This window comes from Brassica napus, chromosome C3 (assembly GCF_020379485.1).
Source record: "Brassica napus cultivar Da-Ae chromosome C3, Da-Ae, whole genome shotgun sequence".
Taxonomy (NCBI): domain Eukaryota; kingdom Viridiplantae; phylum Streptophyta; class Magnoliopsida; order Brassicales; family Brassicaceae; genus Brassica; species Brassica napus.
Genome location: NC_063446.1, coordinates 24,321,220 through 24,342,549, shown reverse-complemented (window position 1 = coordinate 24,342,549; position 21,330 = coordinate 24,321,220). Strand labels below are relative to the sequence as shown.

The 21,330-nt window shown below is 39.4% G+C and overlaps 3 protein-coding genes across 4 annotated transcripts; 2 read left to right on the top strand and 1 right to left on the bottom strand.

The window, feature by feature from the left end:
- The first annotated feature begins 11,183 nt into the window (after nucleotides 1-11,183).
- Nucleotides 11,184-13,019, top strand: LOC106391761 (probable E3 ubiquitin ligase SUD1). The gene is made up of 4 exons (XM_022700272.2): nucleotides 11,184-11,988; nucleotides 12,065-12,252; nucleotides 12,337-12,657; nucleotides 12,735-13,019. Exons 1-4 carry the CDS (start codon nucleotides 11,461-11,463, stop codon nucleotides 12,898-12,900), a joined length of 1,203 nt encoding a protein of 400 aa, XP_022555993.1. The 5' UTR covers nucleotides 11,184-11,460; the 3' UTR covers nucleotides 12,901-13,019.
- Nucleotides 13,020-18,212: 5,193 nt separating this feature from the next.
- LOC106394164 (agamous-like MADS-box protein AGL29) lies at nucleotides 18,213-19,022 on the top strand. The gene has a single exon (XM_013834758.3). The coding sequence runs from the start codon at nucleotides 18,335-18,337 to the stop codon at nucleotides 18,872-18,874; it is 540 nt and encodes a 179-aa protein (XP_013690212.1). The 5' UTR covers nucleotides 18,213-18,334; the 3' UTR covers nucleotides 18,875-19,022.
- LOC106391760 (peptidyl-prolyl cis-trans isomerase CYP21-4) lies at nucleotides 18,997-21,235 on the bottom strand. 2 transcript variants are annotated; one of them, XM_013832460.3, is made up of 8 exons: nucleotides 21,045-21,235; nucleotides 20,519-20,686; nucleotides 20,357-20,396; nucleotides 20,187-20,237; nucleotides 19,987-20,072; nucleotides 19,595-19,732; nucleotides 19,339-19,495; nucleotides 18,997-19,274 (listed from the first exon to the last, which is right to left on the bottom strand). In XM_013832460.3, exons 2-8 carry the CDS (start codon nucleotides 20,668-20,670, stop codon nucleotides 19,188-19,190), a joined length of 711 nt encoding a protein of 236 aa, XP_013687914.1. In that variant the 5' UTR covers nucleotides 20,671-20,686; nucleotides 21,045-21,235; the 3' UTR covers nucleotides 18,997-19,187. The 2 variants fall into 2 exon arrangements, with proteins under 2 accessions (XP_013687914.1, XP_013687913.1); XM_013832459.3 differs by having other exon boundaries at nucleotides 20,519-20,701; nucleotides 21,045-21,222.
- Between the last annotated feature and the right edge of the window lie 95 nt (nucleotides 21,236-21,330).

Below are 21,330 nucleotides of genomic sequence, written 5' to 3'. Positions count from 1 at the left end.
TTCTCACACCTCGATCTGGGGTGTTGTCGTGCCAATCACAATAGAAAACAGTACAGCGCAATCCAACCATGCCCAAATACTTGATTTCCAAAATCTCATGTATGTGTCCGTAGTATACATCATCTCCTGATGCAGAACAAACGCCAGCATCATAAGTCGTACTCGAACGTCTCCTCTTCTGAGTTGTGAATGCATATCCTCGAGTACAAAATCTCGGATATGACTTCACAACAAAGTTTGGTCCAACGACCATCTCACGTATCCAATCGTCAAATGTTTCACCTCTGGCCAAACCAGCAGACACCTATTAATAGCACATATATATATATTATATCAATAAATGTGAATTAGTATAAATATGTGATAAAATATATTTTAATTTGTTTAAAGCACTCACATAAGTAAACATCCATCCAGTAAATTCTCTCTGCTTCATTTCTTCTAGTTCGTCCTCTGTGGCGTATCTATACTCGAACCGCTTTTCTGCCATGAAAATCCTGTATATGATGACAATAATGTAATTAATTAAGATTTAAATTTCAACTTGTTAAAATAAAAATTTGTAAGCTCATTTATTTACCTCTCATATTGAAGAACGTCTTCGCAGTTGGTGAGCAAATATGTTTGCAAATGACTGCGCTCCTGCTCAGTAAGTCGACGGTCCTTTGGTTTTCCGCTAAGTCGTCCAACGTCTGTGAAAATGTCTGGAACCGTAACATGATATGTTGCCCGTTCGCCTCTATCATCATGCCGAGCAGGTCTTCTGTTTTTGGTCTGAACTTCTGCTGGAAAGTAGTACTCGGCAAAGTTTGAAGTTTCTTCATTGATCATCTGTGCGACTATAGAACCTTCCACCCTACTTAAATTTTTCACCATCTTCTTCAAATGGAACATATACCGCTCATACAGATACATCCATCTATACTGCACAGGACCACCAAGTTCCAATTCTCTTGCCAGGTGAATAACAAGATGCTCCATAACATCAAAAAATGAGGGAGGAAATATCTTCTCAAGGTTGCACTGAATCACGGCTATGTTAGTCTTCAAATTTTCAATACCTTCAAGAGTCACTGATCTCGTGCATAAATCGCGGAAGAAACCACTTATCCCTGCAATTGCTTCATGAACATTTCGTGGTAATATTTCCTTGAAGGCGAACGGAAGGAGGCGCTGCATCATTACATGGCAATCGTGGCTTTTCAAGCCAGTAAACTTTCCTTCCTTTCTGTCGATACAGTTACGCAAATTTGATGCGTAACCGTCTGGAAATTCCACATCGTTTGAAATCCAATCAAAGAACGCATCTTTTCCCGCTGCATCAAGTCGGTATATGGGAAAAGGAGCCCTACCATTCTCATCAACATGAAGTTCTGAACGAGCACATATATCGACTAAATCCAGTCTTGACTTCAAATTATCCTTTGTTTTACCTTGAACATTAAGGATCGTGTTCATGAGATTGTCAAAAAAGTTCTTCTCAATATGCATGACATCTAAATTATGCCTTAGCAGATGATCCTCCCAGTATGGCAGATCCCAGAAAATACTTTTTTTGTGCCAGTTATGTAGTTCTCCAACAGCATCTACCGGAAAACGCTCATGTCCACCGACTTCTGGCGTCCTTTCTGCACCAAAATCTCTTAGTTGTATCTTCAAATCTTTCCCACAAATTTCCGGAGGTGGACTGTCAAACACCCTCTTGTTCTTCGTAAACAAATTCCTACTCCTACGATATGGATGATCAGGTGGTAGGAATCTCCTGTGACAGTCAAACCAACACGTTTTCCTTCCGTGCTTTAGTTGGAAAGCATCAGTGTTATCTTGACAATATGGACATGATAGCCTTCCATGCGTTGTCCATCCAGACAACATACCATATGCTGGAAAATCACTTATTGTCCACATTAGTACTGCCCGCATTTGAAAGTTTTCTTTACACGAAACATCGTATGTTTCAGCACCTTGAGCCCATAGTTGTTGCAACTCATATATTAGTGGCTGAAGAAACACATCAAGTGATCTCTTAGGATGCTCTGGTCCGGGAACGAGAATCGAGAGAAACAAAAACTCTCGTCGCAAGCACAAGTTTGGGGGGAGGTTGTATGGTGTAAGAATGACGGGCCATAGAGAATACTGTCTTCCACTCTTGCCAAACGGACTGAAACCATCAGTACATAATCCAAGGTAGACATTTCTTCTCTCATACGCAAAGTCGGGATACTTTGATTGGAAATGCTTCCACGCTTTTGCATCTGAAGGATGTCTGATCTCACCATCTGTTGAGTGCTCCGCATGCCATCTCATTGGTTGCGCTGTGCGTTCAGACAGATACAACCTCTGCAACCTTTCCGTCAAAGGTAAATACCACATCCTTTTATATGGCACTGGAACTCTTCCAATTGTATCTTTATAACGAGGCTTTCCACAAAATTTGCATGTAACCCGCTGTTCATCCACCCTCCAATAAATCATGCAGTTGTCGCTGCATACATCTATTACCTGATACGATAAACCAAGACCAGCTACGAGTTTCTGAACCTCGTAGTATGAACCAGGAGCTACATTATCCTCGGGTAGAATACCTTTTACAAAATCAGCAATCGCATCCACACAGTCTTCAGCCAAATTATAATCTGTTTTAATGCCCATCAATCTTGTAGCAGATGATAAAGCTGAATGACCATCTCTGCAACCTTCGTACAATGGTTGCTTTCCAGCATCCAACATATCATAAAATCTCCTAGCTTCTGCATTGGGTAAATCTTCCCCTCTAAAATGATCATTTACCATCTGCTCAGTACCTACACCATAATCTACATCCGTTCTAATTGGTTCTTCTAATCTAACCGCTGGCTGAGGTTCACTAGTACTACCATGTTCATAATCAGTTTCCCCATGATGATACCAAATTTTGTAACTTCGTGTAAACCCACTCAAATATAGATGAGTCCAAACATCCCACTCTTTAATAACCTTTCTATTTTTACAATTAGAGCAAGGACATCTTAACATACCTGTTTTTGCTTCCGGTTGTCGGTGAACTAACCCCATGAATTCAGTTATACCTCGTTGGTATTCTTCCGTAAGCAATCTCGTGTTCGGATCCAAATGAGGTCGATCGATCCAAGAACGAAAATAATTTGAAGAAGACATATTTTTTATGAATCAAATTCGTGTGTAAATAGAGTAAGAGGGAGGATGAAGATATGAAGTGAATGAAGAGGAAGAGGAGTGCTTGTATTTATAGTTTAAATCCTGCCGACATACCGAGGAAATTCCGACGGAATTCCGACGGACAAAACTAGTTCGTCGGAATTTCCTCGGAATTTTGTAAAATCCCCCAACGGCTCTCCAACGGCTATAATATTTCCTCGGAATTCATCGGTTTTTTCCGAGGAACAGAGTTTTCCTCGGAATTTCCTCGGAATATTCCGACGGACTGTAGTTTCCTCGGAATCCCGTCGGTATATTCCGAGGAAATTCCGAGGAAACCCAATTTTGTGTTTCCTCGGAATTTCCTCGGAAATTCCTCGATATATTCCGAGGATTTCATTTTCCGTCGGAATGTCCGTCAGAATATCGCTGTTTTCTTGTAGTGAGAGCGGAAGAGCGGTACAGTGGATCTCCTCGGAATCCCGAAGAGGACCGTCAACACTTGCGTTTGTCGAGCTGGATCTGGTGGGAGAGGTTCGTGAGGGGCTCGTCCTTCTCAGGTAGCACGATATCGGTACCAAAACCTTGGAAAACAGTTGAACTCCACATACACAAGGGTATAGAGTACTGCGACCTAGCACTAGATGTGGTAGAGACGGCGGATATGGCGGACGACACTGTCGAAGAGGCTTAGATCTAGAGGTTTGGGGGTGACTGAAGCTGACCTGCATGATGGAGAAGTGGGGAAACCCCCAGAAGGTTACAGATCTGGTGTCCCAAACTCCGAAACGAAGACACGAGTGGCGGAAACGAGTAGAACACGGTGGTAAGCGAGCTAAAAACGATGAGTAACAGGAGGCAGAGCAGAGGACCCGATGCCAGCGGCCAGAGGCCTCGCCGGCGTCGAGAGAGATGATAACTGTCGGCTCCTCGATTATCGGGCCCGAGAGAGAAATAGGGCGAACCGCGTTTTATTGTAAGTTCCCAAAGAACAATTCTCGGACACTCTTTTTCTTTATACACAATTGAGCATACCTTATTTTGATTAATATTATATGGAAAACATATCAACAATAATAGATAAAAGTTAATATAAATCCCAAAATGTCATCCCCAATGAAAGCCAAAAGAATCTATGGATTCTACAAAATTTTTGTTAGAATTCAATGAGAATCTTTACAAAATTAAAAATCCTACTCACTTTTTGAAATCAGCTTGAATTAGGTTCCCACCTTTGTTAAAAGAAAGATTAATTCAACATTTGTTTAACGTAGTAAAATTGATACGTAGAAAGTCAACCACTCTTGACTCTGCTGACTGTAGCTGTCAAAAAAAAAGCATCATCATCATTACTCATCGCACCAATTTTATAATTATTATTTTATTTCTTATAAAAGGTCCTATGCGTTTGCCGCTTCAGAGAGTGCACTTTTGAGGAGACGACGAGCAAGAGTTTGGCGTTTCCTAAAATGGACGATCAGAGCTTTTCGTCAGGAGGAGGAGAAGAAGACGACGAAAAAGACTTGTGCCGGATTTGTCGATCACCGGAGGAATCAGGAAATCCGCTAAGGTATCCGTGCTCGTGTCGAGGTTCAATCAAGTACGTCCATGAAGATTGTCTCCTCATCTGGCTCAACCGCCGCGGATACAAGCAATGCGAGGTGATCTATTGCTCTCACCTTCCTCTCAATCACTTCGTTTCCACACTATGTAGTTGTGTGGGGGTTTAGGGTTTAGGGAGAATCTTCAGAGCAAGGTTGTTAATAAAGGTTTTAGCTTTGGCTAGTGTTTTGCGAATCGCCCTTGTTTATTTGAAAAAAGGTTCAAGCTTTAGCCTTTAGGGGAGGGTTTTGGAAGAATCTGCAGAGCAAGCGGTTGTTAGCTTTGGCTAGTTTTATGTGAAAAAGGTTCAAGCTTTAGCGTTATCAATGTCTAAAACTCTCTCTCTCTCTCTCTGTTTCCACGGCAGGTATGTGGGCGTAGCTACTCTTAGTTCCAGTTTACTCCGAGAGTGCTCCGGAGAGGCTCCCATTACACGAGTTTCTGATTGAAGTGTTACTGAGAGCAGCACGTTACATGAAGTTGATTGTTCTTTGGATCGCTGTGATTCTCTTCAACACATACTTCGTTTCTTTCCACCCTTGGGCCCAAGAACTCGCTGCTGCTGCTGAATTCCAGAATGATTCTTGGATGTCTCGGAGACTCGCTTACTGGCACCCTGGCCTGTTATACACCGTTATTGTGGCGAGTTTCATGACTATGACCACTATTATGGTGACGGAAATAGGAGATGTCGATGTCAGGAGATTTGGCCGAGTCGTGGAGGTGTTATGGAAGCATATGACGATCCTCTGTGTTTGGTATCATCATAAGCTCGGACGCGTCTTGGGCCAACCTATTCGACCGATTGTGCTTCCTCAAAACGCGGAGATTCATGAGTTTGGGCTTATCCGGGAGCTGCTTTTCTTTCTGGATGACGATGCCTTTGCTGTAAGTTGTGTTTCATCTATTTCTATTGTCTTTCTTCTTGCTGAGTAGTAACAAGTGTTTGGGAAAGTCACACGGCGCAGCGGAAATACTAATGGTCGTGTTCCCCTGACCTTGTGCGAACCTGTGAGGAAAATACTTCGACGATGGCAAGATATCAAAGTTGCGATAACTAAATGAGACACACAATTTTTACGTGGAAAACCTCCTCGATGTGAGAAGGAAAAACCACGGGACCGTAGTCCACTCAAAAATCCACTATATAAATGGTATGAGTACAACCACGTCCTCCCTGTTCAACAGCCTGAACAGAACAGAGAATCTAGCTACAAAGAGCTATCTCCAACACAAACAACAACAACAAGAGAGCAACACAAAGCTTCAAAACCGGCAGCAACCAAACGACCTCAGCTCACAAATATTCCGGCTTCCAGAAACTAATCCAACCGTACAAATCCAAGATAAACAAGTCGACAATACCTCTGCCAAATTTCAGCTCAATAAGAGAAGATCTCACCGTTGGATTTACCAAACACCCAAGACTGCTCTGCTGAAGAACTATGGCGACCAGCTTCAAGAAAACCCAGACAACAGAAGATCCAACCGTTGAAATCCAAATCCCTTCGGTGAACCTCTAACCTACTGACTGAAGAAGCTTCCCACAAAATATCAGCCCGATCAGGATCCGTTTGACCCTCCAAATCCAGTCTTGAAATCACCTTACGAGTTTTCTCCTTCTCTCTCTTTTTCTCCTTTCTCTCTTTTGTCTCTCTCTCTAAACTCTATTATTGTGAGTCTAGTGCCAAAGGGGAACATTATTATTTCTTAAGTTCACCCTAATTGGTCCTCTCCATCTAGGAGGGACCCAACAAACTCCCCCTCCGACTAGATGGAAGAGACAACCATTCCGGCTATCTCTCGGCATACTTCAAGCTTCCCCCTCGGTAATGACTTCGTCATCATATCAGCTCCATTATCATCCGTATGAACTTTCTCAAGTTCCACTTCCTTGGAAGCAACCACATCACGTATCCAATGATACCTCCTCTGAATGTGTTTTGACTTCGAATGAAATGTAGAATTCTTCCCGAGACAAATAGCGCTTTGACTATCACAAAGCAACACATACTTTTCTTGCTTGAAACCGATCTCTTCACAGAAGTTCTTCATCCACAACAACTCTTTACAAGCTTCAGTTGCGGCAATGAACTCTGCCTCAGTGGTAGATAGTGCAACACACTTTTGCAGCCTTGACTGCCATGCCACAGCTCCACCCGCAAATGTTACCAAGTAACCCGAAGTAGACTTGCTAGAATCAGCATCTCCAGACATGTCAGAATCAGTGAAACTGACCAGCAAAGGCTTCTTACCCCCAAATGTAATCTTCAAATCAGAAGTCCCTCGGAGATATCTCAAAATCCACTTCACAGCATTCCAATGTTCTCTTCCCGGATTGGAGAGAAACCTGCTGACAACTCCAACGGCGTAGGCTAAATCCGGTCTTGTACAGACCATGGCATACATCAAACTACCCACTGCAGAAGCATATGGAACCTTCGCCATATCTTCCTTCTCCGCATATGTCTTCGGACTTTGTTGACTGCTCAGTCTTAAGTGTGGAGCAAGAGGAGTACTCAACACTTTAGACTTGTCCATGTGAAACCGCTTAAGTACTTTTTCAATGTACTTCTCCTGAGATAAGTGAATCAACTTCTCACCTCTATCCCGAACAATTCTCATACCGAGAATCTGTTTTGCTGGACCCATATCTTTCATGGCAAAGGACTCACTGAGCTGCTCTTTCAACTCCTTAATTTTGTCCATGTTCCTGCCCACAATCAACATATCATCGACATACAACAACAAGATGATAAAATCATCCTTACCGAACACCTTCACAAATACACAATGGTCTGAATCAGTCTCTTCATAACCATGCTCCCCCATAACAGACTTGAACTTCATGTACCACTGCCTTGGTGCTTGCTTCAATCCATAAAGGCTTTTCTTCAAGCGGCAAACCAAATTTTCTTTGCCCTTTTTCACATAGCCTTCTGGTTGTTCCATGTAGATCTCTTCCTCCAAATCACCATGAAGGAAAGCAGTCTTCACGTCCATTTGCTCAACCTCTAGATCAAGGCTCGCTGCCAATCCAAGTACAACCCGAATGGATGACATCTTCACAACAGGAGAAAAGATTTCATCATAATCAATTCCCTTCTTTTGGCTGTAGCCTTTCACAACCAATCTAGCCTTGTGTCGAGGTGGCAAATTATCATCCTCATGCTTAATTCTGTACACCCACTTATTAAGCAGAGCCTTCTTGCCCTTAGGCAATTCCACCAACTCAAAAGTATGGTTCTCCTCAAAAGAATCCATCTCCTCATCCATGGCTCCAAACCACTTATCCTTGTGTTCATCCTCCAAAGCTTCATCATAGCTTTCAGGCTCTCCCCCATCAGTAAGTAATACATACTCACTAGGATCATACCTTGTCGACGGTTTAAGACCTCTCTCGGATCTTCTAACAATAGTAGGTTGGTTCTCAGCAGCTGGTGTCTCACCATGATCGTCACCATGATCACCACTACCATCTTCATGTGCGGGAGCATCTGCACTGGGTGCATTATCCTGAACCTCAACCTCAACCTCACCGTGAACCGATGTAGAAGGAGTAGCCTCTGTATCGATCAAACCCTCAAAAATCTGAGTTGGCTTTTTGGACTTGTCAATGTCCTTAATCGTTTGATCTTCCATAAACACAACATCTCTGCTCCTTACGAGCTTCCTCTCAACGGGATCATAAAATCTGTACCCGAACTCATCATGACCATAACCGATGAACACACACTGCCGCGACTTCATCTCAAGCTTCGATCTATCAACCTTGGGAATATGAACAAATGCCTTACACCCAAAGACCCTCAAGTGACTGTAAGAAACATCCTTACCAGTCCAAACCCTCTCTGGAACATCACCATCCAATGGAGCACTTGGTGACAAATTCAGCACATGAACCACCGTGTTCAAAGCTTCTGCCCAGAAAGTCATCGATAAGCCTGACTGTGAGATCAAACATCTCATCCTCTCGACAATCGTCCGATTCATCCTTTCAGCCAACCCATTTAACTGTGGAGTATGAGGTGGCGTGAATTGATGCCTTATTCCATGCTCTTTGCAATAAGCATCAAATGGTCCAAGATACTCTCCACCATTATCACTGCGGATACACTTCAGCTTCTTCCCCGTTTGTCTCTCAACCAATGCCACAAAGTGCTTGAAATATCCCAGCACCTGATCCTTCGTCCTCATAGGAAATACCCACGACTTCCTTGAATGATCATCAATAAAAGTCACATAATATGATGCGCCACCAAGAGATCTTGTCTTCATTGGACCACACACATCTGAGTGTACCAAATCCAGTACCTCGGGTTTCCTAGAAGGTGCGGAAGACTTGAAAGATACCCTGTGTTGTTTTCCCGCAAAGCAATGCGAACACTTCTGTAGGTGCAAACCAGAGATTCCTGGAATCACCTCATTCTTAGACAACACAAGCCATTCCCTTCTCACTCATGTGACCGAGTCTCTTATGCCATAACTCCATGGCATTATCATTCTCCACCGCATTAACAACATCTTTGGAGACCTTAGCCTGCATCCAATAGAAAGATGAAGACTTCTCACCTCGAGCCACAATCAAAGAACCGCGAGAGAGCTTCCATTTACCACCACCGTGCAAACTGAAATAACCCTCATCATCAAGTCTTCCCGTCGATATCAGATTCATCCTAATATCAGGAACATGCTTAACATCCTTAAGCACCAGCCTAGTACCAAGACTAGTCTCCAAGCAAACATCACCAATGCCAGCAACCTGAGCCATCGCATCATTCCCCATCTTCACAGAACCATAATTACCCGTAGTATAGGTAGAAAACAAATCCCGCTGTGATGTAGCATGAGTAGTAGCTCCACTGTCAATCACCCAACTGGTGTCCTGGCATGCGACATTAATGGCATCACCCTCAAGAAGAATGAGAAACTGATCTTCGGTGAGAGTCACCCGATCCACCTTTTCTTCTTGATTTCCTTGCTGCTTGTTTTTCAACTTCCAGCAATCCTTCTTCATGTGCCCTTTCTTATGACAGAAGTAGCACTCCATATTAGCAAATCTATTAGACTTGCTCCTGCTCCTGTTCTTGTCTCTCTTGGGATCTCTACTTGTACTTCTCCCCCTTGACTCAGTAACAAAGACATCTGAACGCGAACTGCTAGCATTCGACTGCCTTCTTGCTTCCTCATTAAGAACACTGTTCTTCACTGAATCCATCGAAATAACACCTTCCGACGCGGAGTTACAAAGAGACATCCTGAAAACCTCCCAAGAGTCCGGTAAAGTACCGAGAAGCCACAGACCGTGAATCTCATCATCAAACTTGATGCCCATATCAGACAACTTGTTGAGCAATCCCTGAAACGCATTCAAGTGATCTGTCATCGGAGTCCCCTCCTGATACCTCAGCTCAATCAACTTCTTGATCATGTACATCTTGTTGTTTCCGGTCTTCCTAGCATATAACTGCTCCAGCTTCTTCCACAAAGAACGAGCATCCGTCTCAGTCTCAATATGATGCAACACATTATCATCTACCCACTGCCTTATCAACCCACACACTTGGCGATGCTGCAGCTTCCACTCTTCATCCGTCTTCTTCTCAGGTTTCTGCTCCTCGAAGACTGGAACATGGAATTCTTTAACAAAGAGCAAATCCTCCATCTTGCCCTTCCATAGATGATAGTTAGCACCATTCAAGCTTATCATCCTGCTCATATTTTCCATCTTTCACACAAGCAAATAACAACCCAAAGTTATCAAAACCAAAGCTCTAAAACCAGAAGCTCTGATACCACTCTGTTGGGGAAAGTCACACGGCGCAGCGGAAATACTAATGGTCGTGTTCCCCTGACCTTGTGCGAACCTGTGAGGAAAATACTTCGACGATGGCAAGATATCAAAGTTGCGATAACTAAATGAGACACACAATTTTTACGTGGAAAACCTCCTCGATGTGAGAAGGAAAAACCACGGGACCGTAGTCCACTCAAAAATCCACTATATAAATGGTATGAGTACAACCACGTCCTCCCTGTTCAACAGCCTGAACAGAACAGAGAGTCTAGCTACAAAGAGCTATCTCCAACACAAACAACAACAACAAGAGAGCAACACAAAGCTTCAAAACCGGCAGCAACCAAACGACCTCAGCTCACAAAGATTCCGGCTTCCAGAAACTAATCCAACCGTACAAATCCAAGATAAACAAGTCGACAATACCTCTGCCAAATTTCAGCTCAATAAGAGAAGATCTCACCGTTGGATTTACCAAACACCCAAGACTGCTCTGCTGAAGAACTATGGCGACCAGCTTCAAGAAAACCCAGACAACAGAAGATCCAACCGTTGAAATCCAAATCCCTTCGGTGAAACTCTAACCTACTGACTGAAGAAGCTTCCCACAAAATATCAGCCCGATCAAGATCCGTTTGACCCTCCAAATCCAGTCTTGAAATCACCTTACGAGTTTTCTCCTTCTCTCTCTTTTTCTCCTTTCTCTCTTTTGTCTCTCTCTCTAAACTCTATTATTGTGAGTCTAGTGCCAAAGGGGAACATTATTATTTCTTAAGTTCACCCTAATTGGTCCTCTCCATCTAGGAGGGACCCAACAACAAGTTGTGTTTTGTTGTTCTTTAACAGCTTCTTGCCATCAGCGTATATGTGTCCACCCTCTTTGTTCTTCTGCCAGTTTGGATTGGATGGGCTGTGTATCAGCACATGTTGGAGGCAGCTTTCTGTTTGGAAACTCGCCTGTTACGCTTGGGTACATGACGCTGCTGTCAACTTGCTTTGCTTACTTCACTCTCCCTCTGATCCCATTTCCAGCCATAGTCCGGTGGTTTTCTCTGGGGCTCCACTTCATAGCGCTGAAACTGCCATGTCTTCTCTGGGCTTTCTCTGTAAAATCCTGCAAAGCCCTTCAAAGTAAAACCTCATTTCCAGCCATAGTCAAGTGGTTTTCTTTGGGATTTCGCTTCATCGCAGTGATCTTGCCACCTCTCTTGTGGATATTCATTAAGGAAGCTTCCGTATTGTGTTTCAAAATCGGTGTTGTGCCTTGGATGATTGGCTATTGGCTCGAAATCTGCACTTCACCTCTGTTTGGAACCGGACTTTTCCTGAGATTTGAGTATCTTTCAGACTTCCCCGGCATGACGACCTTACGTTGGGTTACTGGTACCCTTTGCTTGTTGGTTGCTGAGTCTTTCATGAAACGTATCCAGGAGGTAATAGGTTTAATCATCACAATGGTACCTTGTTCTTTTATCTGTTTCTATCTTGATTTTCTGCTTGTTTTGGCAGATTGTTCATAAACGAGCCTTTTGGTATCTCCTAGATGTCACAGATCCAGACTACGATATCACCAGAATGAACTTTGGTCATACTCTGTTTGCGCTTGCTTCTCATTGTGTATCGTTGGTGATTATGTTTCACTTACCAATTAGAGCAATTACACTTATCAGCCCATCGTTTTTCCCTCTTGTGTTATGGTAAAGCTTTTTTGCGTTTGCTTCCCTTTTGAACCTTTACCTTGATATCAGTTTCTAATTTCTTGCAACTTGAACAAAACGCAGGGTCATGGACGAAAAGGTTTCTTTTGGTGCACGCTTTGTTTATTTCAGACTACTGACGTCATCCCCCAATTGGTTGATAGGACTTACCAAACCGGCTGTGGAAATCTTAGTTCAGAAGTGGATCATCACTGTTAGTTCCTGGCTTGAGCTGGGTGATTTCTTGCTGGTCATGCCCAGAGGAGAGGACTTTGATCAAAATGTGAGACCAGTGATGCAACCAAGAAGTTTCCTTCTGTTTTGTTCCCTAGCCGAAGGCTCTATGGTCACTTTGCATGGATCTCAGAATGATGAAGACGATGTCAAAGACCAAAGAGATAACAGGTGATTAATCAACTGATACAAACAGGCTTTGTAAGTAAAAAAAAAAATTGAATTGTTCTGATAAGTTGCAGTATCAGGTTTCTGCTGAGGCTTGGCCTATCTCACTCTTCATCACTCACGGCCAGCTTCTCTCTGTTTTGTTCACTCTATTTGTTACTTGTGTTTCATCATCCAAAAGCACACTCACTCACTCACTCTTTGTTCTCAGTTGTGTATAATCATAACACAAGCTCACACTCATAACACAAGCTCACACTCTCTCTTTACTCTCTAACGTTTCTTTTTTGTTTGTATAGAGAGAAGAGAGAACACTTTGTATGTCTACATCTTTTAACTCTTTTTCATTAATTCTTCTTCAAACACAACCATACATACTTATAGTAGATTTCTCTACTAACTCCACTTACTCTCCCTTACACTTATATCTTAACCTACTCCCACTTGTCCATGCCTCTATATTAGGCCATGGACTAATTCTACAAGCAAACTTATCTTTTTTTTTTTTTTTTTTTTTTTTTTTTTTTGAACACAACTTAATTTCATTCAGACTTAACTTGTTTGGTTACAATAACATGAGGGAATGTGACATCCTCTTTCATTAAAAGCATAAACAACACAAATAAAGAAAGCTAAGTAGGATAATTCTTCAAAAGAAGATGATGACAGCGAAATCAAGACCAAGCTTGACTGCGTCGATAAGGCTTTCACGATGAAGTCGGATATCTGAAAGATAGTCACAAGTGACGTTGAGAGCCAGTTCTCACCTACGAGAAAAACCATAGTAGACTCGATTGCATCTTCTGGCCCCGTACAGACCGCTATACAAGATGACAAAACGATGAAGAAGCTGGAACTATACCTCGATAATGAAACCGAGAAAAGATTTCCTTTCATGGAAAGAAGGAATGATGGTAAAGGACACTTCTCACGAGAGAAGGATGGTGAAATCGAGTCCCAAACCGGTGCACCCACCAGTGAATTCATCCCAAAGGAGAGATATGGTAATATGCATTGAAAGGAGATTCCAGTGAACCCACCGGAAATCTCTATAAGTTTAACCCAAACACCCAAGCCCATTGTAATATGAATCACATCTTCTTTCTTGAATTTGGGATTTATCAAACTGAACTTTGGGCTGGCAGGTTTGGTAGCTTCGATGGGCCAAGCCCAAACGTAATTGAAATCCAACCCACTACCCACAAACTGCTCGGAGCGAGATGCGTCGGATCTTGGCCATTCGACGGTGCCGTGGAAGAGGTCACCAGAGAAGTTTTGTAGATGATGAACAGTATATCCGTTTAGGAGGATCCACGCAGAGGAGGAGAGCACCACTTTAGGAGATGAGTAGAGTGAATAACCAACGACAAAATTCGGATCTAATCTCGTGGAGCTTTTGGATCTGGTGCCTGAACACTGGAGAGGAGCAAACAGTGGTGTGATAATAGGCTCAAGCCTTCCCGAAGAAAGAAAGGAAAAGCTCTTCAAATCAAATCTCTTCTCCAAAGATATATAAAAGCACGGGACAAAGTTGATAACGTAACCTGTCCGACGGCAGCCAGAGGGAGGTTCATCGGGAACTGTCCCTGAGAACCGGAACACAGGGGTGGTGAGAGAACCCTCCCGACTCGTCGCTCGAGGAGAGGCCATCTGAGGAAGAGAGACCGCCGGAAGATCTGAAACGAAGAGTCCTCGGCTTCGTCGTTGAATCCGTAGGGGTCTTTCTCCTTCGATTAACCAACATAAGCGATGTAGTGACAAACAAAACAGGATGTGAGACAGAGCCATGAAGATGAGAGCTAGCAGCACGCCGGAAATAGTACCCCCCGCCGACGAGAAACCGCTTCGCCGGCGCCGGATAAACTGGATCTTGGAAAAACCTCGAAGTTAGTGCCTGAGGGAGTTCACCCTTAGTTTTTTGAACTGTTAATCCATTCAAGCAAACTTATCTTATTCTAACAACTTCAACTTAACTTAGTTAGCTTAGCAACTAACTAGTTATCTTATTCTTCTTGTTGTGTAACTTCTAGTTACACAACCAAGTTTTCTTCCTTGACTTCTTGTTCTTCTTCCTTTCTTGCTCTCCAAGCTTCTTCTTCTTCCTCCGTTTCTTGCGTTCCAAGCTTCTTCTTCTACTTCTTCTTCTTCCATTCCTTTGTAGCTTCTTCTAGGCTACTCTTCTTATTCTTCTTTTCTAGTATTTAATTAGAGGTTCAATCTCAACACTTTTACCATGTGGATGCATCAGTCGAGTTACTAATTTTGGGTTATTAGTGAGCCTTTTGGGTTTACAACATGAGCCTCAGAGAGACTCGTTTTTCCACGGAAGGGCGATGTGTGAATTGTGAGATATTTGAGCTCCGTTTTTGCGTTGTCTTATAATAGTATAGGAAACTGTCAGTTGGTGTATTCAAATCTCTCGTTAAGAGCAATCTTATTGGTCTCATACTCAAATTAGGTATCTCAACCCGAATATATTTTTATTTTAATGTGATTTTATTTGATAATGAAAGTTTTTTTTTTTTTCTAAATTGACACCAATTAGAAATTGACACCAATTAGAAATTGACAGGTGGCGTCAAGGAGTTCTTATAAGTGTGTCAAAATCTCTTTGCAGTCATCTCGCTTCTCTTCCCTCTCCTGCTATTTATAATCCCTTAGACTATATTTGCGAAGTGATTTTGCCACGTGTCCTTTCTACAGTCAATTTCACAAAACAAATATGACATGGCTACTGAAATTGATGACATGTCTTATAGCTTAATATGACATGAACAATTGCATTTAATGTTAATTTATATTTTTGGTAAACTTTTTAAAATAAGGTAATAACTCATATATTACATTTAATGTCAATTTATATTTTTGGAAAATTTTTTAGAATATGGGAATAACTCATAAACCATCTTTAAAATAAATATATTCAAATATGGCATTATAAATTCGAAATATAATTTAATTATATATTTTTAAATTATATAATTTTATTACTAAAATTTTCAAAAAATGTATACATTTTTTTAAGAAAATTATAAAAATTTAATCGTAGAATCCTTATTTTCTTATATATCTAAAATTTTTATAAATATTTTTTAATTTTAATTTTTGGTAATTATGCAACTTTTAAAAATTTATTTAATATATTTAATTAAAATAAATAGATATAAAAATCTATCTAAGATTATAATTTCAAATATATACATGCATATTCTTAAATATTTTTATGTTTAATTAAATCAAATTTATATTAAAATATTGATACGAAAAAGAAAATTTACAATATTAATAAAATTTTATTTTAAAATATAATTTATATTTATCTGTTAAAAAATATTTTAAAATTTTTTTACTGCACATGGTGCATGAAGACACTAGGTCCGACTGGTGACCATTCTGGAAACAACATGAACGAATATGAAGGAGACGTAGAGGAATAAAATTGCAAGAATGAAAATGAATGGTTGTTCCATCCCATATTTAACACGGAGTAACTTTGTTTTTTATTTTTTTTCAAAAAAAAGAATGGTAGGGAATTAGAAAGAAAATTTATTCCTTGTGAATGGTGAATTTTTTTAGGAATGTTAGGGAATGTATTATTCCTTGTCGTTCCTTGGTAACCCTTCATACCCACTTAATTTTTTTTTAAAATGTTTAGATACTTCCTCTGTCTACCGTTAATGGAAGTGCTCTAAAGACATTTGGTGTCGACAATAATAAGTAACACTACTGATAGGGAAACGTAGAACCGGATTGAGATTGATATGTTGTTTGGTTTGTGGGATAAACCTCCCGTGGTTTGTAACAGTTTAAAGTTTAAACCCCATGCAACCTAACTCTCTTTTTTCGTATAAAACTTCAATATACAGCGAAAACTCTATAAATTAATAATGTTGGAACTTTGATATTTTATTAATTTATATAGTTATTAATTTACATAAAATTTCGTTTTAGATATTTCTATTTAAAAAAATATTTTTTTCTAAAATAAAAATATATTTGATTTTAGTGTATATACATTAATTAACATTTTGAAATTCAACACCTATATTAGTTTTATTATATTATTTGGTGTATATAAAATATGTTTCATAGAATTAAAATGTGATTTTAGATATAATTTTGCTAGATCTCATCAAACTAAATTTAATCTTAAAAAAAATATAAAGATAATCTATTGTGAATATAAAACAAAAAATATAATGTTTGGTTTGCAATCTTATAAGATCTATGTACATATACATAGGATTTTCTGAAAAAGTTATTATCTTATTATTTTATTGATTTGTATCATAATATTTTAAACCATACCAGTTCGAACCGGAGAAATTTATTAATTTATGGTATTTATTAATTTATCGAATATTAATTTATAGAGTTTCTACCGCACAATATTTAAAAAATTGAAAATATACATTGCATCAAGAACAAAAAAAAAAAATCTTGAAAAACACATCTAAACCATTAACAAAGATGATTCGACGATATGATTTCAGGAGTAATCAATGATGAAATCTACACTGACATTATGTTGGATTTTGACAATATATTGATACCAAAATAATCTTGCTTCGTGTATTTTATTCGTCGAAGTACTTTCCGCATCCTAAAGATGTTGCAATCGCGTTCATTATTTACACAATAAAAGATCTCTAGATAAATATAATTTTTTTGGGCTAAATTTTTCGAACAACCTATAATAATCATTACAACGAAGATCGGATCAAAAAGAACATAGTTCCAATTATAAAAGCCGGAAGAAAACAAAAATATCCCCAGAAATTTTGAAAAAAATCAAAATTAAACTATACTACTAGAAAACAAAAAAAAAGACACTATTTAGAAAAGAAGTCTCAGCGCAAACACTAGGAAAACCACCGACGCAGAGACAAAAAAATCTTCCAGGGAAAATTCGCTCTTTCTTGAAAGGTCCAAAAATCTCCCGAGAAATTACCTCATTCTAATTTGTGTAAATGAAATAAATAAAAATAGAAATTATAAATTAAATATTTAAAGATTTTATGACTAAATTTTTTTTTATATACCCTATCGGCTGATTTGGCCAGCCTCGTCGATTAGAAAGTTCCAACTGTATAATTGGAACTAAACAAATATAGACATAAATAAATGAAAAAATAGAAGTTTTAAACTAAAAAAATCTCCAGTTGTATTTTTACAAAATGAATAAGTGATGAATGATACAATTAGATTATATTATACATAAAATTGCTTTTCCAGAATATATTTAGTACTGAAAAAGGAATCATATATAGAAGTTTTGGTTTTCTGTTGAGACTATCTTTATTGTTTTTGGTTGTAAGGAAAATTAGTTTGGTAATGATGTATTTTTTTGTCAGCATAGTAACTTTCTCTTTAGTAGTCCAAATTACAATTTAATAATAAGGTCCACTAGTAAAAAAAATACTAACAATAGTCAAATATCCAAGGATATTGATTGAAGACAGAGAAACAATTCAATGCTCTAATAAGGCAGTTAAAGATTTTTACCAATGACCATTCTAAGTATGTATCTATGCAAAATTGACTTTCTTAAACTACTCTTGAATATGATGATGAGGTTCAATGAAAACCCTTCACACATTCACTACTATAAATACATAAAGAAATGACTGCAAAACAAATCAAATCAATAACTTGAAAACATAAACAAAAGTAAAAAAAAATGGGTAGGAGAAAGATTAAGATGGAGAAAGTGCAAGACACAAACACAAAGCAAGTCACGTTTTCAAAACGTAGACTTGGTTTGTTCAAGAAGGCTGGTGAGCTTGCGACTCTGTGCAACGCCGAGGTTGGTATCATGGTCTTCTCTCCCGGAAACAAACCTTACCCCTACGGGAGTCCTAGCTTTGAACTGGTTGCAGAGCGTTACAACAACGAGTCAGAAGACTCGGATAGCTGTGAGACATCAGGCAACGGTAGAGGCAACAGAGCTAGGCAAGAGAAGAGGATATGCAAACGTCTCAACTCGATCATGGAGCAAGTTGAAGCTGAGAAGAAACGAGGGGAAGATTTTGAGCATCAGCTTGAAACTGCCGGTGGAGAAGAGAAGTTCGACAAACCCATTGAGGAGCTTTCTCTTGAGGAGCTTGAGGAGTATGAAGGTAAGATGATGGACATGCTTGGTAGTATTCAAGGTAACATTAGTGGTATGGAAGTTTCGTCTACTCTTCTGATTATGTCTAAGGATACTCAAAATAAGTAGACAGAGATATCGTTGTGTTGCTGATCTTTTAAAGTCTTTGTTTCCTTTTGCTTTATGTTAAGACATGTAATAAACTGGTTATGATCTATTGGTTGTAACTTTTGGTTTCTTGAAGACAAATCTTATTATGAAAGACTATATTTATGAACACAAGTGTCTAAAAGCCTTTCAGCGAAAGGAGAAGTATATGAACTTAAAACAAAGATCAAATAAAATTACAAAAACAAGAGGAAATAATCAGTAAGAAACAAAACCTCAAAAGAGGATTTAGACAAACAGTGAGCATGAAGATGGACCTCATTTACAGAGCATTTCATAGTTCTCGTTTCAGTATAACGCTAATGATCCCTATTTGCGCTTTTGGCTGGTAATGCTCATCTGTATCCACTTCCTCAATCTCCTGTAACCGTTAGAACACATTACACAATGAGACAAAACCATAAAAGTTCAGAAGATGATCAAACCTGTACTACATCCTCTCCCTTAAGAACTCTTCCAAAGACTATAAGCTGATCATTCAGATCCGGGATTGGTGCCGTTGTGATGAGAAGCTCGAAGTCCTTGTTGTTGTTGTTCCCTTTGGTTTTTGGTGTCCCCAACATGAATGCCTCATGTTTTGGGCTGAATAAACAACATCACACAGGTTTGGTTTTGTTATTAAACCAAAGAGAGATGATAAAGTTTTTACTCTTGAAGCAAAACGCAGAGCAAGCAAATTACCTAGTGTTAAGGCGACCACGGAGCTTTCCTTTAGATGTCCATTCTTCAACAGGTATGGAGCTCTGGGAGTGACCAGCTTGTACCAAGTAGTTTTTTATAACCCGATGAAACGGCATTCCCTTGAAGTGATCTTTTTGACTGCAACAAATACTCAAACTTTAAGCCAGAGTAGTGTGTCACATAGTGTTCGAACTAGTTTCTCTTTTGTGAGGTTTAATGTTCCAAATTAGAGTATGATAAGAACATGAGGTTCAAAGTCAATCAACTAAGAAACTGAAGTTACTTGGAACCTATCAAGGTAGATTTAACAAGTCATGAGCTAGCTTAATCAAATTCTTATACTTTTATTTGCTTCCTAGGTTGAAAGAGAAGAGACGAATTCGGATACTAACCATAGATCTAGAAACCGGTCCACAGCTTCAGGGGAAGCATCTTTAAAGAGTTCCACAGTTATGAGACCTTTTGATGTGCTTATATCCTACATGAGATAGAAGCAAGACATCAATGAAAATGCATACAAGAAACTTAAACAAAGAGAGAGTTATTAAACAAGAGAAATAAGAAAGTAGACATGGAGATAAGATTAACTTACGGCATAACCAGGAAGATCGTAACTCTTTTGTTCTGAAGCAGCATTTGTGTCCTGAACACACAAACACAAAGTCAGATCATCCTAAACTCTAAAAACTAAGTGCTCAGAAGTTCATTGCAATCCAAACACAAAAGCACGAGTATTGAAAAATAACTTCTCAAAAACAGTACCTCGAATCTTTGACTCTGGGTTTCAATAACGTTTATTGACCTGCGAGATCATATTAAACCTTTATAGATAGCAAGTTGTTTCTAGCTATAAGCAACATAGCGTAGAAAATAGAATCGTTATGACAACATAAGTGTATCAAAGATGTCAACAAAGAAACAAACCTCTGGGACCAATGGCGGTAAGTAGTGACCAAGGATAGTACGACTACAGCAACTACAAGATTACACACGACAATCGTGGAGATACTTATACGACTTGGACCCTTCTTCTTCTTGCTTTGATTAAGAAGAGCCTGAGGCTTTATCCTCGCCATTGCCAACAGCAAACAACTGATACAAAATTTTCTATTCAAAAACCACAAAATCAACTTTAAATTTTAACTTAATAATACAAAAAAAAAAAAAAAAAAAAAAATTCCAAATTCAAAGCCTTTCAAGTGCAAGTTCGATTTTTAAGTTGGAAAAATCAAAACTGTACAAGATTGAATAGTCCACAGCTCAAAAAACATAATCCATATCTCGTCCATAGCTTCACTAGTAACTTCTGATAGAGCAGATCCAGTACTTCTCCAATCAAATCAAAATCATATTAAACAACACGGATCCTTCTAGAGAAATATTTGAATACTCTTAAAGTGAATTCACATAAATTCGAAATTGCAGATTTAAGAAGAAAAATAAAACGCACCTTGGAAGCTGGAAAGAAGAAAGAGCCTCTTTTAGGACAGGAACCGTGATGAGATTGGTCGTTTTGTATCGTCGATGGAAACTTAATTGGTTTGAATTCTCCTCTCTGTAGAAGAGATTCTTCAGATCAACCGCGTGTTAATCGGACGGCTGCGATTCCACCTCACCAAAACTCGACCAATATTATTTGCAGAGACGCTTCCTATTTTATTATTTACTTCTAACCAGAAAACTTGGTCAATAATTGGTCTGGTAAACCGGTTATCAAAATTGATATTTAGAAAATA